The 15,805-nt window shown below is 35.4% G+C and overlaps 2 protein-coding genes across 14 annotated transcripts; one reads left to right on the forward strand and one right to left on the reverse strand.

Annotated features, from left to right (window-relative positions):
• The first annotated feature begins 3,447 nt into the window (after positions 1-3,447).
• LOC132613170 (putative disease resistance protein At3g14460) lies at positions 3,448-4,938 on the forward strand. The gene has a single exon (XM_060327219.1). It carries the CDS (start codon positions 3,448-3,450, stop codon positions 4,936-4,938), a length of 1,491 nt encoding a protein of 496 aa, XP_060183202.1.
• Positions 4,939-8,175: 3,237 nt separating this feature from the next.
• Positions 8,176-13,632, reverse strand: LOC132615630 (pyruvate, phosphate dikinase, chloroplastic-like). 13 transcript variants are annotated; one of them, XM_060330244.1, is made up of 10 exons: positions 13,427-13,632; positions 12,542-12,612; positions 12,272-12,437; positions 11,835-11,921; positions 11,557-11,762; positions 9,859-11,450; positions 9,684-9,773; positions 9,276-9,414; positions 8,907-8,952; positions 8,176-8,514 (listed from the first exon to the last, which is right to left on the reverse strand). In XM_060330244.1, exons 6-10 carry the CDS (start codon positions 9,913-9,915, stop codon positions 8,484-8,486), a joined length of 363 nt encoding a protein of 120 aa, XP_060186227.1. In that variant the 5' UTR covers positions 9,916-11,450; positions 11,557-11,762; positions 11,835-11,921; positions 12,272-12,437; positions 12,542-12,612; positions 13,427-13,632; the 3' UTR covers positions 8,176-8,483. The 13 variants fall into 13 exon arrangements, with proteins under 13 accessions (XP_060186227.1, XP_060186226.1, XP_060186225.1 ...); XM_060330243.1 differs by having other exon boundaries at positions 13,413-13,632; XM_060330242.1 differs by having other exon boundaries at positions 13,285-13,632.
• Positions 13,633-15,805: the final 2,173 nt, after the last annotated feature.

The following is a 15,805-nucleotide window of genomic DNA, read 5'->3' on the forward strand; positions in this document are numbered from 1 at the left end:
TATGTTGTTTGGGCGATCCTATACGCCGAGGCGGCCGGTCCGCATATGTTTATATATTGCTTGGTTAGCCCTGTGTGGCTTTTGTTGGTATTTTCTGCGTGCAGGGTATATTGGATAGTCCGTAAAACAAAGGAAACTCTGCCGAAATTTTCTGGAAATTACCTAAATTTGAAATAAAGTCTTGTCGGCTTCCGCCATATACTAGAATGAGTTGATAGAATTTGAGATAATATGATACATGATATTAGAAGCTGTAGAAACAGTTCAGAGGTTTACTGTCCACATCAGCAATTAGTTAGTCCATTAATTAGTTGAGTTAGTTAGAAATATTTCTAATAGTTCATTGGCGGGAAAGTTGGTTAGAGTTGGTTATGAGCTGTTTTGTAGAATTAGCTATAAGTAGTTCAAGATTCCACAATTGTAATCATTCCTTGATATTACTTTGATTCTTAATACAGGAACTCTACTTTCTCTCTCATTTCTATCTTTTCCATCAAATTGAGCTATTCACTCGAATTCTTCCATTGAATTCCTGTTCTAGCTATTGAATTACTCGAATCATTATTGGATTCCTGTGATTCTGTTAACATTGGTATCAGAGCCTTGCAGTTCTTGGACTGTAGAAGAATGTCAACACTTGAAAATCATTTCGTAAACATTGAAGTTAAGCTCCAAGATATTGAAGAAGGCTTGGAAAGTGCACTGAAATTGTTGGATACATGGATTCTGAAGCAGCAACCAGAGGAACAATCTCAGCCACAATTTGATGAATATACTGAAATATCTTCTCTGGATACAGAATCTGAACTTCTTGAAGACATGTGTCTAGCCACACTTTTTAGGGAAAATGAAGGTGATATAGATGCTTTTGCAGATAGGTCTCTTGATGCACTTTCGGCGGAAGATGACAGTAATATAGGGGAATTTGGAGGCTTGGTTTTCGATCTTTTTTCTATAGAAAATGGTAACAAAGTTCTTACAACTTCTTTAAACAGTGAAGAAGTTCATTCTGATGAAGACAAGTTAGTAAAAACAAGAAACAAGAAGAATATAGAAGTTGGAACAGTCAAACTCCTTATGCATTCCCAGTTCTCTCCTTCTCGATTTCTAGAAGATCATGAGGTAGATTTTAATCTTCTTGTTCTTGATGAATATTCTAAATTTGGAAGAGAAATAGCTGCTCCTTACATGTTCGATCAATTGCCTGAGAGAAATGGAATGTCAAGAAATAATATGAATTTTGATCATGTACCTTTGGCTTCTTGGTACCCTATTTTGGCTGGTTATTTTGATGTGAATTCTTGTAATGATTTCATGTTGGAATATGAGATTATGATTTTGGATAAATATGAACGAATTAGGTTTCAGGGGGTGAAAAACACAATTAACAGCAAATTTGTGATGTTTATTCAAGATTGTCTTGGAAAGAAGTGCTCTCATGGAAAGTTGGACCTGATACAATTCTTTCCAAGATCACGGCTTCCTACAATTTATGGTTAAACTTGGAGAGTGATAAGAAGACCGGCTCATGTAAAGAGATTAGAAAATCAATCTTCCTAACAATAGAAGAAATACCAAAACTAATTGCAGAACCGTGGATTGATGGTATGGGCGTGCCTGAATTGAATAGCATTCTGGATGATGAGCATTCCTTTATTGTGATCAAAGAAAAGCTGGAGAAACTGAAGTTAGATGAGTGTGAAGCATTTGAAGTTAAACCACTTGATGGAAAAATTCACATAGAAATGGTTGTAGATGAAAGCAAGGAAATGGAACATGATGAACAACATGTTATGGAGATTAAAAGGCCTTTAGTAGCTCTCTCTGATGAGCTAAACAGTCCTGCTACTTCAGAAGGGAAGCTTAGTGTTGTCTGCATTAAAATCTGCTACATTGAAGGTATCTTGATTACTAACCATGGGTTTAACAGCAAGTTTAAATTGATGGAAGAAAAGCTAGAGGAACTAGAGTTAGATGAGTGTAAAGCATTTGAAGTTGAAACCGAGAAACAAAATAATATCAACATTGGAGGTTTATTGATTGCTAACCATGAGTTTAACATCAAGTCAGTTAAGCCAATGGTGAATTTTGATGTTACTGGAAACTATGACATCCTTGGTTATAGAATTGACATAGCAATTACTTCGGGAAGCATTTACAAAATTGTGGCAGCAGTTTATGAAGATAAGATTGATGATATAACCTCTGAAAATCCCTCCATTTTGGCTTTGGTTAAATTGTGGATTTCCCAGCTGATGCTGCTACTTGTGAATACAGTACAGTTTTGCAGACCACATTTCCTGGTTTTGATCCTTGAGGACAAGGATCTTTTGAGGAAGGGAGTACTGATACATGATATTAGAAGCTGTAGAAACAGTTCAGAGGTTTACTGTCCACATCAGCAATTAGTTAGTCCATTAATTAGTTGAGTTAGTTAGAAATATTTCTAATAGTTCATTGGCGGGAAAGTTGGTTAGAGTTGGTTATGAGCTGTTTTGTAGAATTAGCTATAAGTAGTTCAAGATTCCACAATTGTAATCATTCCTTGATATTACTTTGATTCTTAATACAGGAACTCTACTTTCTCTCTCATTTCTATCTTTTCCATCAAATTGAGCTATTCACTCGAATTCTTCCATTGAATTCCTGTTCTAGCTATTGAATTACTCGAATCATTATTGGATTCCTGTGATTCTGTTAACATAATATTTGATAGATGGGTTCGGGTGCCCAGATCGGGCACTAGTCACGGCCTACGGGGTTGGGTCGTGACACTAAAATACTTTGAATTGAAGATATGGGCCTCAGTGTCTTTGGAATTTGATGTAGTTAGAGTCACAAGATCAATTATTGAGTCAGTCACGAAGAAAAGTTGCAAACTCACAGATTTAGACCCACTTCAAGGAAAACTTCAAGAATTGCTTAATGGTAAAAGGTTTTTGCTTGTGTTAGATGACTTTTGGAGTGAGAAGTACAATGATTGGCAGGTCTTGTCCGCACCATTAAGATCTGGTTCAAAGGGTAGTAAGATTATTGTTACTACTCGAAGTAGAGGTGTACCAAGTCTTGTTGGTTCAGATCCATACCTCGTACCATTTTTACATGACAAGGACTGTTGGGAATTAATGAAGCAAAGGGCACTTCTAAATAAAAATATTTGCACAGTAGAGAATGTTGATGCATTAGGATTAGAGATAGCAAAAAAGTGCAAAGGATTGCCCTTAATGGCAAATATACTTGGGAGTACAATGAATTGCATTCCTTTTGAAGAGTGGGACGCCATTTTGAAAAGCAATTTATGGGACTTGAATCAATTGAGAGATGATATATTTCCAGCTTTAGCACTTAGCTACCATTATCTTCCTACAGAATTGAAAATGTTTTGCTTATTGTGCTTTATTCCCTGCAAATCATAAGTTTGAAGATGAAAATTTGGTGTCACTTTGGATGGCAGAAGGATTCATTCAACCTATGGGTGAAAGAAGAATGGAAGACATTGGTAAGCAGTATTTTAAGGATCTGGTGTGGAGGTCCTTTTTTTACCCTGATCCAATAGACAAGAAGATATACAAAATGCATGATCTCTTTCACAAAATAACTCAATTCATTTCTACAGACGTATGTTTGCAGATGGATAATGAAAGACCATCTTGCTACCCATCACTTATAAACATTCGTCATTTGTCGTTCTGCTGCAGCAATTCTTTGTCCGTTGAACTGAAGGAATTTCCTAAGTGCAAAAGATTACGGACCTTCCTTTTGACATATAACAACGGTGCAGATGTTGGTCAAGGAACAATTTACCTCTTTCAGAAATTCAGTATGCTAAGAGTATTGGATTTGAGTCAAGGGGGCATTACTGAGCTTCCAGATTTAGTTGGTTGTTTAAAGCACCTCCGTTACCTAAATCTATCTGGTAACCCTATCAAATTTGTTCCAAATTCAATAGGTAAACTCCCTTATTTACAGACACTTAAGCTGATTAATTGCAGAGAGCTTCTTGGTTTCCCGAGGAACTTGAGGAATTTGGATAACCTTCGGCATCTTCAGTTTGATAAGAATAGGAGAATGACACACATGCCACCAGGGTTTGGAGAACTAAAAATTCTTCAAACCCTGTCTGCATTTGTTGTTGGTCAAGGTGAAGGTTATACTATCATGGAACTGAAGAAAATGGCATTTCTTAGGGGATCGCTCCATCTCTTGAGACTTGAAAATGTAAAAGATGAAATTGAGGCAGCAGAGGCCAAGTTAGACATGAAGCCGTGGCTCGAGGAACTTGAGTTGGAATGGACCACTCCTAGAAATAAGCATGATGTTGAAATAGTCCTTAGTCACATTCAGTTTCATGGAAATCTGAAAAAATTGGTGATAACAAACTATTGCGGTGTGGCTTTTCCTCCACGTTGGTTAAATGATTCAGCTCGCTCTCAACTCAGAACTATTCACCTGCAGAGTTGTCAAGAATGCTCGTTGCTCCCAGTTCTTGGAAATCTCCCGTTCCTTGAATCTCTCCGCATTGAACATATGCCTGCACTGAAACGCGTTCACTTTGAATTTTTTGTGGGATTTCCGTCATTGAAGTCACTTGAATTCAGGAACATGCTGGAGCTGAAAGAATGGGAGGGTTTAAGAGATGGAGATATGTCTTCCCTTCATGTTCTCATATGCAAAGATTGTCCCAGCCTAATAAGTTTACCTTCTCTTCACATCCTTAGTTTTCTCACCATATTAAAGATCAAACGCTGCTCAACACTTCAGTCATTGCCTGAAAGGATGCCTATTACTCTCAAGAAGCTTGACGTAAGAGGAAGTACGACTGTTGAGGAACGATGTGAAGAAGGTGGAGAGGATTGGTTAAAGTTAAGATCAATACCAGCACTCAAGATTGTTAGTGACAGAAGCAGTATGAATGAACCGACCCCAATGGAGCTTTGATTCGTCTACTACTTGTCATGCTGGTAGAGTTGGTGCTTGACCATATTTTTGTTTTGAATACTTTCCATTTTTCAAAGATCTCTCAGATTGCTTAGTTACTTTCTATTGCTTCGATGTTATGTTTGTGGTTCAGCAGCAGAGTACCCAATTTGCACCTATGTTTTCATGGAACTGTCTATATACTTCCTTATAATTGTAAATTGGATTTTAACATATTTTCCCCTTTTACTTGTCAGTGAACTAGCAGATTTTGAAAACTTACTTATCCTGAATTTATTATGTACCATTTATTCTACTTATCTAATTTAGCTAGGACGGTTCCAATCTGCATCACTGAATGTGGCATTGCTAAATCTGCAACTCATATTTTGAGCTAATCTCAGTTTTTACATGGTGTGGCATTGACATATTGTTAGCAGTGCAGAAATTTTGCCCTGATTTGTTGATTATATAGACGTTATGGCTGCTTCTCTTTCTTAATTGCCACTGGAAAAGATAAAATAAAGAAAATTGCTTGTCTGGGCAATTATCAATAATGTGATCTCTTTAACAATCAAAACTATATAGATACGGTTTCTTTAACTATGAAATATATCGTGTTTGAAGCCCCATCCATCTTTGCCAATCAACAAAATTGCTCTCGGCTTACTGTCTTCCCAAGTTCCAAGAGCAATTTCAATAAACACGTTTGGTAATTCTGGGCTATCTTATCATCACAGAAGTGATCTATTTCGGTTAGGAATTAACTGGAGAAGTATATGAACTGCCCCATATAGTTAACATTAGGCTATCTGATCCTATTTCGTCTCTCCTTTTTAATTGGTAACCTTTGTATTTCATATATACTTATCAATTATCCGTGAATTATTTGGTACTAAGGGAAAGTATTTATACTAACGGTACTGTCGAAAGTACACGGCTAAATTAAAGTCTCTAAGTCAGACAAAATGCCCTTCCGTATATTCTTCATCAGTTTGGCGTAACTTGAGCCAATGAAGGAAGCTTGCAAATGTTAGTTGACTAATGCAATTTTAATGCTAGTTGTGCCAGAGCAAAACAGAATATATTTTGGCACTTCTTAGTAATTTCTGCGATCATCAATCAAGATCCTGGAGCTAATCATATAACATTTCACTCACCTTAGCAGTCAACATACAAAAGTTAACACAGTTCTTGGTGTTATGCCAGTAGATTTTTGGACTTAACTGTTTGTTATTAATGACATAAAAATTGTCCATCTTAGAGAGCTGATGTCCATCTTAGAGAGCTGAACTTTCACTTTCTCTATTTATTTTTCTTGTTTGAAAATAGATTGTCCCGTGTAGTCTTAATAGAGTTTGAGAACAGTTCAACTTCATGCATTTATCCATGTGATGTACAATATTTGTGGATAAAGCAAGATAGATTCTTCTACTGTCACCGAGCTTTTTGCTGTAAAATCATCTAAATGATTTTGCCAGCAGATCTACAAGTTAAAACAGTTGAAAAGATCGTGATTTCTTTCTACTGATTTAGGTTGATCCATGGAAAAGACAGACTTTGCATATGTACAAACACTAGTAGCATTTGGCCTGTGTTAAACCCGGGCCCAAACTATATTAGATTTTTTAAATAAACATTTAAAATTAAATAATTAAAAGGTTTGAAACGGCGAAAGAAATTGAAAAGGTAATGGAGTAATTTATCTTTCTTACTCTAATCTTTCCTTGTCCTTAAAAAATGCATGTTAATAAATGATGTATTTTTTTTATTTTTTCTTAATTTAATTTATTTAAAAAAAAATTCTATATTGTAATTTCTTAAACGATGTAGTTTCAGTATACGTTTAACTAACCACTTGTCCTAAATTATACAAAACATTGATTATATCATCTTTTGTAAAAATTCAATATTCAAAAATGTGAAATGATCACTCTCATTTTGAATTATTTAATTATTATAATTCTGATAACTTTTTTTAAAAAAAATTTTTACCCCTCCCCCAGGAGCTCCTCTCCTTTTAGTCCCTTGGTGACTCGAACCCACGACCTTCGGGTTGGAAGTGGGTACTTCCATCTGAGCAACCCGCTCTTGTTATTATTCAGAGGGCTTAACTGTATTTTTTTACTTACTGTTTCAAACATTTTTAGTTATATATGAAAAATAATTTTAGTTTTTATAATCAAGTACTTAGGTAGAAAGGGAATGTCACGATAACTTGTTTACTTGTCTATAATAAATTTCATAGGGAAAAACAATACTTTGAAACAAATTTAATAATCATTTCCACAAAAAAGAAAGACAATAATTTTTGGATTAATTTTAAATTTGGTTGAATAAATAGATCTTTTGTGGTGTCACTATCACTCAAATCCACATCATCACTCCTTGTAGCATTTAAGAAACCCATAAATTTATTCAAATTTACTAAAATGGATGAAAACTTATAAAGCAATTAAAGCTTCAATTAGGGATAAAATGGACAAAAATTTCATGTGAGGACTACAAAACTTTGAGATCCTGTCTTATATATAATAGTAATGTGAAGGCTAAGTTTGGCAAAACATTCTGCTAAAAATAAGCGAACACCTCACAAACCACAAATTACACTTCTGCGTATTGATATTAACTGTTAAAAAAATGTTTATCATCTTGGTTGAACATATGCGACTAAACCTTCTTTGTATCCTCATAATGTTGAGCGTGAGCATATTTTAATGTGTCTTAAATGACCGAGGCTGCCTCTTCACATGTAATTGAAATTAATGTCACCCTGCAGGTCCAAGGCAAATAGTGTTGCCCTCACTAGCAAGTGGCATGTTTTTTAATTGACAATATGTTACATTTTTCACTTGACAAGTAAATCTAAAAATACAACACTACACCAAAAGAGGCTTTTAGTGGTAATAAATTTTTCTTTTAACGGCAATATTTGTTGCCGCTTTAACATTTAGCGGCAATTGATTAAATGCCATTGAATCCAAAGTCGCTAAGCCTATAGCGGCATTTATACCAAATGCTGGTGAAGACTCGTATAATTGCCGCTAAAACTAATTACTTATAACGGCATTTATTTAGTGGCAATTATTATTGCCAGTAAAACTACCCTAGAAATGTTCTATTCAACATATTTTGCGGCTTTTGTTATTGCCAACAAACACGCAACAATTGCCAGTAAAGATGATATGTTTTGTGGCAATTATTATGGCAGCTAAAATTGGTCATGAGTTCACCTTAATCTGCATATATACCCAAGCATTCTTTTATAGCATTAAATTCAAAATAAAACTCATAAGAGCAATATGGTCATTACTGGAAGAATTATCAAACTCAAAACTACTTCATTCACTTCGAACAAGAACCACTTTTTGATCCTCTAGCAATCATCAAGTATGATTATCATTATCAAAACAGAAAGAATGTGTCCAGCAACGGAGAAACAAGGAAATCGAGCCACTATTTGTATTCTCCCTACAGAAACTACGGCAAACAGCTTAGTGGTTGGTTTAGTTATGATCTTCTGCTCCCCTCAATGTGATATTCTTGGCGAGAAGCCTGCAGTTCTTTCACCTTCCCTCTAACTTGCTGCAGCATTTCCTGCATTTGTGAAAATTGCTTTGTTTCAGCTCTTATTTGTTCTACGATCGTTCACCCTATAGCCTTGCAACACCCTAAGCATTTATTTTCCTCGAGTGGCAGATGTCCTGTTTGTATGAAAGAAGGGTGCAAAAACTGTCTCTTCAGTTCAAAACTAGCAATAAAACTCTATAGTATGGTGAAGACAAGTGCCATTAGTCAAGCCAGTTATAGAACGACATTAGTTAATTTCTATCAAACAACCTTTGTGAAAGTGCTTATGGTAAAACTCAGTGGTGGTTGGGTTACTGATAAGAATAGGATTATCGAACAGAAAGTAAATAATAATACAAGCCAATGCATTTCGGCATGGAACAAAATATGCACTTGAAAGACAATTGGACCAGACTTACATCATGTCTTGCAACTGTTGACGGTATTCTGGACTTTGTAGCATCCCTGTGATAAAAATAGATGCAAGACCCTTTTAGGTTTATCTGATAGAGGAAGTAGATTAAAAAAAAAGTTTTAAAAACTTATAGCAATAAATAATTAATGGCAATAAACTCTTGTTCTTGAATTGTCCTACAACGTAGCAATTCAGACAGAAACAGTCAATCATAAAAGAAGAAATGAATCAACCATAAAAGAACAAATGAATTTTACTCTAAAACCTGAATCATGAGTTGGTTAATCACATCTATCGCAAAAAGAACACTAACAAGAAAAGTTGCACAACTTGGTGTATATTAGATGTTAATATTAGTTGCTACTAAAGTTACCATCCATTGCACGAAAAATGCCCTCAAAGTCAGATCTCTGGTAAGGCAACAACGAGTCGAGCGCTTCCTTCCTCTGCTCAGTAGTAGCTACCATTATCATCCTTCTCACAGCTTTTATTCTTTCATCTGATGCGAAGAACTGAAAGAGAGATATACATCAATTCGCATCGAATAATTAATGAATTTCATAAATAAAAGATGTACCTTTCAAGGTGGGGGTAAGGTCTGCGTACACTCTACCCTCCCCAAACCCCACATTGTGGGATTCCACTGGGTATGTTGTTGTTGTTGTTGTTGCATAAATAAAAGATATGAGACTTCTCTTGAGACGGTACTGATTATTATTCCCCTTCATTTTGCAAAATTTTACAACAAGACAGTATACATAGTAAAAGAAGAAAAAAGTACCATGTGCTCTGTCCTGCATAGACCATTCCCTTCAGCACCATTATTTCTTGCTGCTAGTGCATCTTCTGCTGTGTCAGCATTTTCCATAACCTAATTCATTGGCAACATATTCATGATCAGTTAAAAATATCATAGTTACTTATGCAACATAATACTACTGTATATCCAGCGGCACCTTGATGCGCCTGATCTTATCAGCCCAAGACATGAAGATCTCCAAATCACCACTCATAGCTGGAGGTGCTAGTGGCTGCTTTCCCAAGATTACGTCACCTGTTGATCCGTTCAATGAAAGCCAATCTCCTTCATGAATCACTTTGTCTTCAATTATGAGATTGATTTCTTCCAAGTTCCTTGATTTCAGCAGGTGTGTTTCACTTTGAGTAGTTATAGCAGTACGTTTTCCGACTAATTGACACGAATTTTAGCACACCCGGACACACAACATTTACCCCAACCATGGGGTACAATGGCTGCATGAAATGTCATGCCACCTCGTGCGGTTAAGATCCCAGCAGCAGCATGCATGCCTCCAACATCTTCTGGACTTGTTTCAGTTCTCACCTTTATATGCCATAACGGAAAAGTTCAAATTCAAGAATAGAGAAACTGTTAATTGCACAAAGAAAGAATGTTGTGGATGTTGTTTCCAAGATTTCCAACCAACATCCAATAAATGGTTGATGAAAAGATTTCAATAAACAATATCTTAGTTTGTAGTTACCTCCCAACAAACCCATTCTGATAGCCTCCCCCCATCCACGAGAACAATATAAATAAAGGATAATTCATTTAAACAAAGATACGACAGTGTGGTAGCATAGCTATCACCTTAATTAGATAAAGGGTAAGGTCAGGAAATACAAAAATAGCACTCTTCCCTTGAGCATGCCATGCTTCAGCATCTTCAGCGCTGAACACAACATGTCCCACTGCTGCCGCAGGAGAAGCAGGAAGGCCCTTTGCGATCACTTTATCTGCGCTTACATCCTTCTAAAGATCCATCAGTAGTTAAAATTAAGAAAAGGAGTTTTGGCAAAGTCAGATTATATAAACATGTGCATCAGATGGTCAAGCTTCAACACAACCTTGCTTTCAATGGTTTCTCATTGACCTCCAGTTTTAACAGGTTGAAATATAGTGTCAAAACATAATGACAGTTTTCCTACATGGTAAAAGAAGGAGCAGGGTAGTCCAATAACTTGTCGCATTAATGATCACATTTAATGTTGAGTTTCACAGACCTATCAAGGTTTTGAACACTCTACACAAACTCAGTTGACAATCTATTCCTTCAAGACCAAATTGGCATTGATCCAGTTGGCTCGTAAACATTTACGAATTTGATGAAATCAAGTTCATAAACATGTCTACAAATAAAAATTATGTGATGCTTAAACGCACAGCTGAAACTTTAAATTCTTAGAGCACTTGAAAAGACTTATAAGAACTTATCACTTGTTTGTAGAAAACTTATAAGGTGTTTTTTTTTTTTTTTTTAAAAAAAAAAAGAAAAAAAAAAAGGTAACATTAAAACTTAATAAGATTTTTGACAGTGTGAAAATCCACCTGAACTTAGCAAAGATACTCAATTGATATTTCTTTGTAAAAATGAGAAGAAAACTATAGATAAGAAACTCAAAGGAAGAGATACCACCAACCACCACGAGAGTAGAATCGAACCAGCTCTTTTTGTCGATCCATGTGATTGGAGATCAAGGTAGTCAATTCAGTAAAAAGCTTTTCTGTTTCTGCTCTTGATTGTTCCTGCAACAAATAAGGAAATTAACAGTGTGAATCCCACTATCAGTAGCAAAGCAATCAAAACAACTAGAAAGCTTATAATAAAGGAAATAAAAGAAGGAATGTCAACCACTGGAATATGGTTGTCAACTTATAATGTGGTTCAAGAAAGTTGTGACAGAACTTCTCAACACACTGGATGTATTCATTTTGCCGATACACTGATGTTGCTACTGAGTTGGAAAGAAAATCAAGTTGCTTCGCAAAATCAGTTTGGAAGTTGTTCACCACTGACCTATTGTAGGCAGTCAACTTGTCTTCTCTGGCTGCAGAAAACTATATTAGAAATATTAATTGATCCCAACAAATCATTTCTATATTTCTGCAGATTGTGATTAGACGCCTTACCAATTTTCAGAAATAATGAAGCATTGTCTTTAAGTGATATCTCCAACTGAGTTCGTAAAGTACATGATTGCTGAGCAAGGGCATTTTCTGTAAATATTGATCACAAATTTAAGACCGAAGTCATGTGACATTCAAAACTAAAGGTCAGACCACGATACCAGCATCAATAGTAAGAGCTTATCTGGTTAATGAAAGACTAACTATAATGAGATAAACATAGGCCTTATAAAAATTTAAGTTGCAACAATCAAGAAAGTGATCTCCTGACATCCATGCTCTAATATATGCATACATTTCACTTTTTCTTGTTTTTTGTTCTTTTCCTATAAGCATTTTCCTATTTCATCACGTTCTAAAATAGTGTCAATTTTCTCAGATAGTCATTCATATGGTTGTGTTTCATTCTTCAAGATATCTCTGCTAAATATATGACTTACGATTGAGACGAATGATTTCATCTTGTTTGGATCCCCATTTTCACGAATGAATGCGCATTTGCTAGTTATTAGTTCAGCAAGAACTGCTCCAAATGCAAAAACATCTGTTTTGGTAGTTATCTGTAGCTATTTCTTGCACCACTTTTCTCAATAGGAATGCTACACGCTGACATATTTAGATATCCAACTAATGTTAGACCATATAATTTGTAATGTATTCAGATAGAACAGAAATTCGACGACTCAACATATGTAATTTAAGGTATCTACCCATTCTTCCGCTCAACGCTTTCATCAAGAATCCCATTTACAACACTTAGAAGTGACTGCGTCGGGACAATCTGAAAGCAATTAAAAATGAAATGAGCCGAACAAGTATAAACTAGCAAGATAGCTTCATTGACGAAAAAGGGGGGACAAGTATAAACTAGAAATTACGATTGATTTCTCTCTCAATCATTTCATCGAACACCTTGCATGCAAATCAAGGGTTGCTCAATTTATTGGCATTAGTGCTTTCATTTCAGCCAAGGTGAATATTTTTCACAATCCATTGCGATGGTCTTTGTTTATTGAGAAAAAGGTATGTCCCTGTTCTGTTACAGTGGTCTTTTTTTATTGAGTTTTCTCTCAGTCATTTCATCAAACACGTTGCATGCAAAATAGGAGTTGCACACTTTATCAGTACTAATAATTCTTTAATTTCAGCCAAAGGTGAAATTTTTTCACAATCCATTCTGAAAGAAAATACATAAAATCCAGATTACAATGGCTAAATTTAGTTATCTACATTCATATCGAAAACATCACAATTTCTATTTTTATTTCAGATGTCAATGAAAGTCCGAGATGTAATTTGCCCTAATTTGAAGAACAGTAAGTTGCTTTCAGCTTTCAATTTGATGTAATTTGCCCTAATTTGAAACTTAGAGAGCAGTGAAGAAAATAATAAAAGTTGCTTTCAGCTTTCAATTTTTACTGCCGACCATTTCCTCTAGTCGTTAACTCATTACCAGCAGAAATTTAATTGCCAACTTAGACGACAAATTAATGGCAATTACTCAATTAATGGCCACTAAAACCCTCTTCTGTGGTAGTGCAAGAAAATAGATCTGAAATATAAAGAGTTGAAGTTTTGTACTAGTGGAAACCAACTGTGGAATAAATTGAAGTGAAGGATATCCTAGGAGCTATCTGAGCTGTTCTTGTGACTTTTTCACATTTATCTATGTCGCCTCTCATTGCTATCGGTTGCTTGTTAATTAGATATCCTTATTCTATGTTAGTTGTATGAGCATTGTGATTCAGGTAGTTTGGTTTGTTTATGAATAGTTGAGGGATTGATTGAAAGATTGCTATCTGCATGTTTCTTTTTCATGGTTTCAGTTTTTGGAAATTACACCCAATGACCTTGGAAATGGATGATTTTGAACTTTTGACCCCAGCTCTTCCCATGGGCAAAGTCAACGAGTTAAACTTTGAACTTTTACCCAAGGGGCAAGCGAAGTCAAAAGTTCAAGACCATCCACCTCCAATGTCATCTTGTAAATCACCCTTATAGTTTTACTCCCGTCGGCATTTTCAATCTCAGTGTTGCATCTGTGTGGTGCTCAAGAAGCTTCCAATTTTCTATACCCTTTCAATGAGGCGGGTGTAGGTTAAATTGAAAGACCATCTGCACAATTTATATTCCATTGAGTTGCTTGGGTACTGTTATGACATGATAAATTCTGAATCTGCACCATAGCTGCAATTTTACTATTTTTATGTTGTCCCATTCATCAATTTATCCCTTTTGAATCTGAATCCACAAGAATTCTGTGTGGAAGTCCAAGGTTTGCCTTCAGTTAAGTCCATTTTTTCCTGTTCTGAAAAAATGTTTTCCCCCTTTTTTTGTGTGTGCGCCATAAACATTTAAAGTTTTTTCGTTCTCTTGCTTTTAGTCAAATCCTTTTGGCCGTATGTAATAGTTAAAGGTTTGAGCAGCATTGGCTTATAAACAAAACAACCAAATTCTAGTTATAAGTCAAATATCACTCAAATTTGCTAGTTAGTCTGAAGAAAGGGTTCTAATGTATTACTATGAGTCTATGACTGAAACTAGATGCCAGTTTTAAATCATGGCATATATATATATATATTACTACCAGACACATAGCAGCTCCAATTTTGGCTTGGATTACATACTGAATTTATCCATGAATTTGAAAATCTTGTATCATTGTTTTGGTAGCTTCTGAAGGGAGAAGTATAATTGCGTTTTTGCTCTGAAAGCGATTACAAATGGTGGTCAATCCTTACTGTAGGAAAAATGCATGGGATAATCTTAAGATGTGACAGCAGAATAGGAGCGAAAGATAGTTGCCATATAGTTAATTTAGGAAAACCAAAAGGGCACAAGCCATAAAGTTAGTGGCTGTTGAATATGAGGGTGGCTCAGATGGTAAGCACCTCCATCTCCAACCGAAGATTATAGATTCGAGTCACCAGGGGAGCAAAAAGGGAAAGCTCCTAGGGGAGGGTAAAAAAAAAAATGGTTGTTGAACATATTGTATTGTGTGGCTGCTATTTGTTTTTCCGTGCTCCTGTGGCCATCTGCATAGCTCAATGCTTTTACTTCAATTAAGGGTGTCAAGTGGGCAGGTTGAACTGAATTTGGGTGGTCAAAATTAGTTGAGTTAAATGGATGTGTCAGTAAAGTTATTTTGGGCTGAAATGGATCATAACACAACCCATCCAATTCTTATCAAGTTTTAATTTTTTTTATTTATTTTTTATAATTTGTTTAAGTACCCATGACAAGATTTCTCATGGGTCAATTCCAGTTACATATCAGCTTAAATTTTCTGTGGGTGAATTGAACAAGTCAAAACGGACTGAGTTAATAAATGAGCAGGTCAAAAAACGTGGTGCTCAATATGAATATAAATGGTGGAAGGAGGACATTTTTGTGCTATTTAATACATTAAAGGCAATTTTTATCTTTTTCCATTTAGGAAATGCTGCCCAGTTTGCAACAAACTAAAACATGCAAATAGAAACAGAAGATAAAATAATATGAACTGTAACAATGAGCAATAGCAATCATCTGCCTCAAGCATTTTTTAGGAGGGTCAAACACATACTTTTCTTGAAAACGATTTACCAACCATTGAACTACCTAGTCACTTTATAAGTGTGTTGCATATGTATTTCATGTCAACTTGAAGGATATATATCCTTGTACAAAAATTTATAACATTATTAACAAAATCATGTGAACTTAAGTGCACTAGAAATGATTTAAAAAAAAAATCTCAAATTTTAATCTAAAGAAACCTTTCATTTCCATCTAAAATTTTTGGACTTCTTTTTTCCGCTAATTAAGTGTTATATCCCGTATTTTGTGCATTGGGACATTTTAAGCCAACTGCGATAAGTTAAGGACAAGGCTATTCTCCGGTTTTGCCTTAATGCACAAGTTGCTTATATGTATTATTGGTATGGAATATCAAGGGCAAAGTTGTAATTAGGAATTAATTATTTCATGAAATG

The sequence above is a fragment of the Lycium barbarum genome, chromosome 10 (genome assembly GCF_019175385.1).
Source record: "Lycium barbarum isolate Lr01 chromosome 10, ASM1917538v2, whole genome shotgun sequence".
NCBI classification, from domain to species: Eukaryota; Viridiplantae; Streptophyta; class Magnoliopsida; order Solanales; family Solanaceae; genus Lycium; species Lycium barbarum.

Coding starts and splice junctions, on each gene's coding strand:
- LOC132613170 (XM_060327219.1), top strand. CDS start 3,448: ATGGCAGAAGGATTCATTCAACCTATGGGTGAAAGAAGAATGGAAGAC.
- LOC132615630 (XM_060330244.1), bottom strand. CDS start 9,915: ATGAGTGGTGATTTGGAGATCTTCATGTCTTGGGCTGATAAGATCAGG. Junction 9,415..9,683: donor TATGCAGGACAGAGCACATG/GTACTTTTTTCT, acceptor TCTCTCTTTCAG/TTCTTCGCATCAGATGAAAG. Junction 8,953..9,275: donor CATTTTTCGTGCAATGGATG/GTAACTTTAGTA, acceptor TTTTTATCACAG/GGATGCTACAAAGTCCAGAA.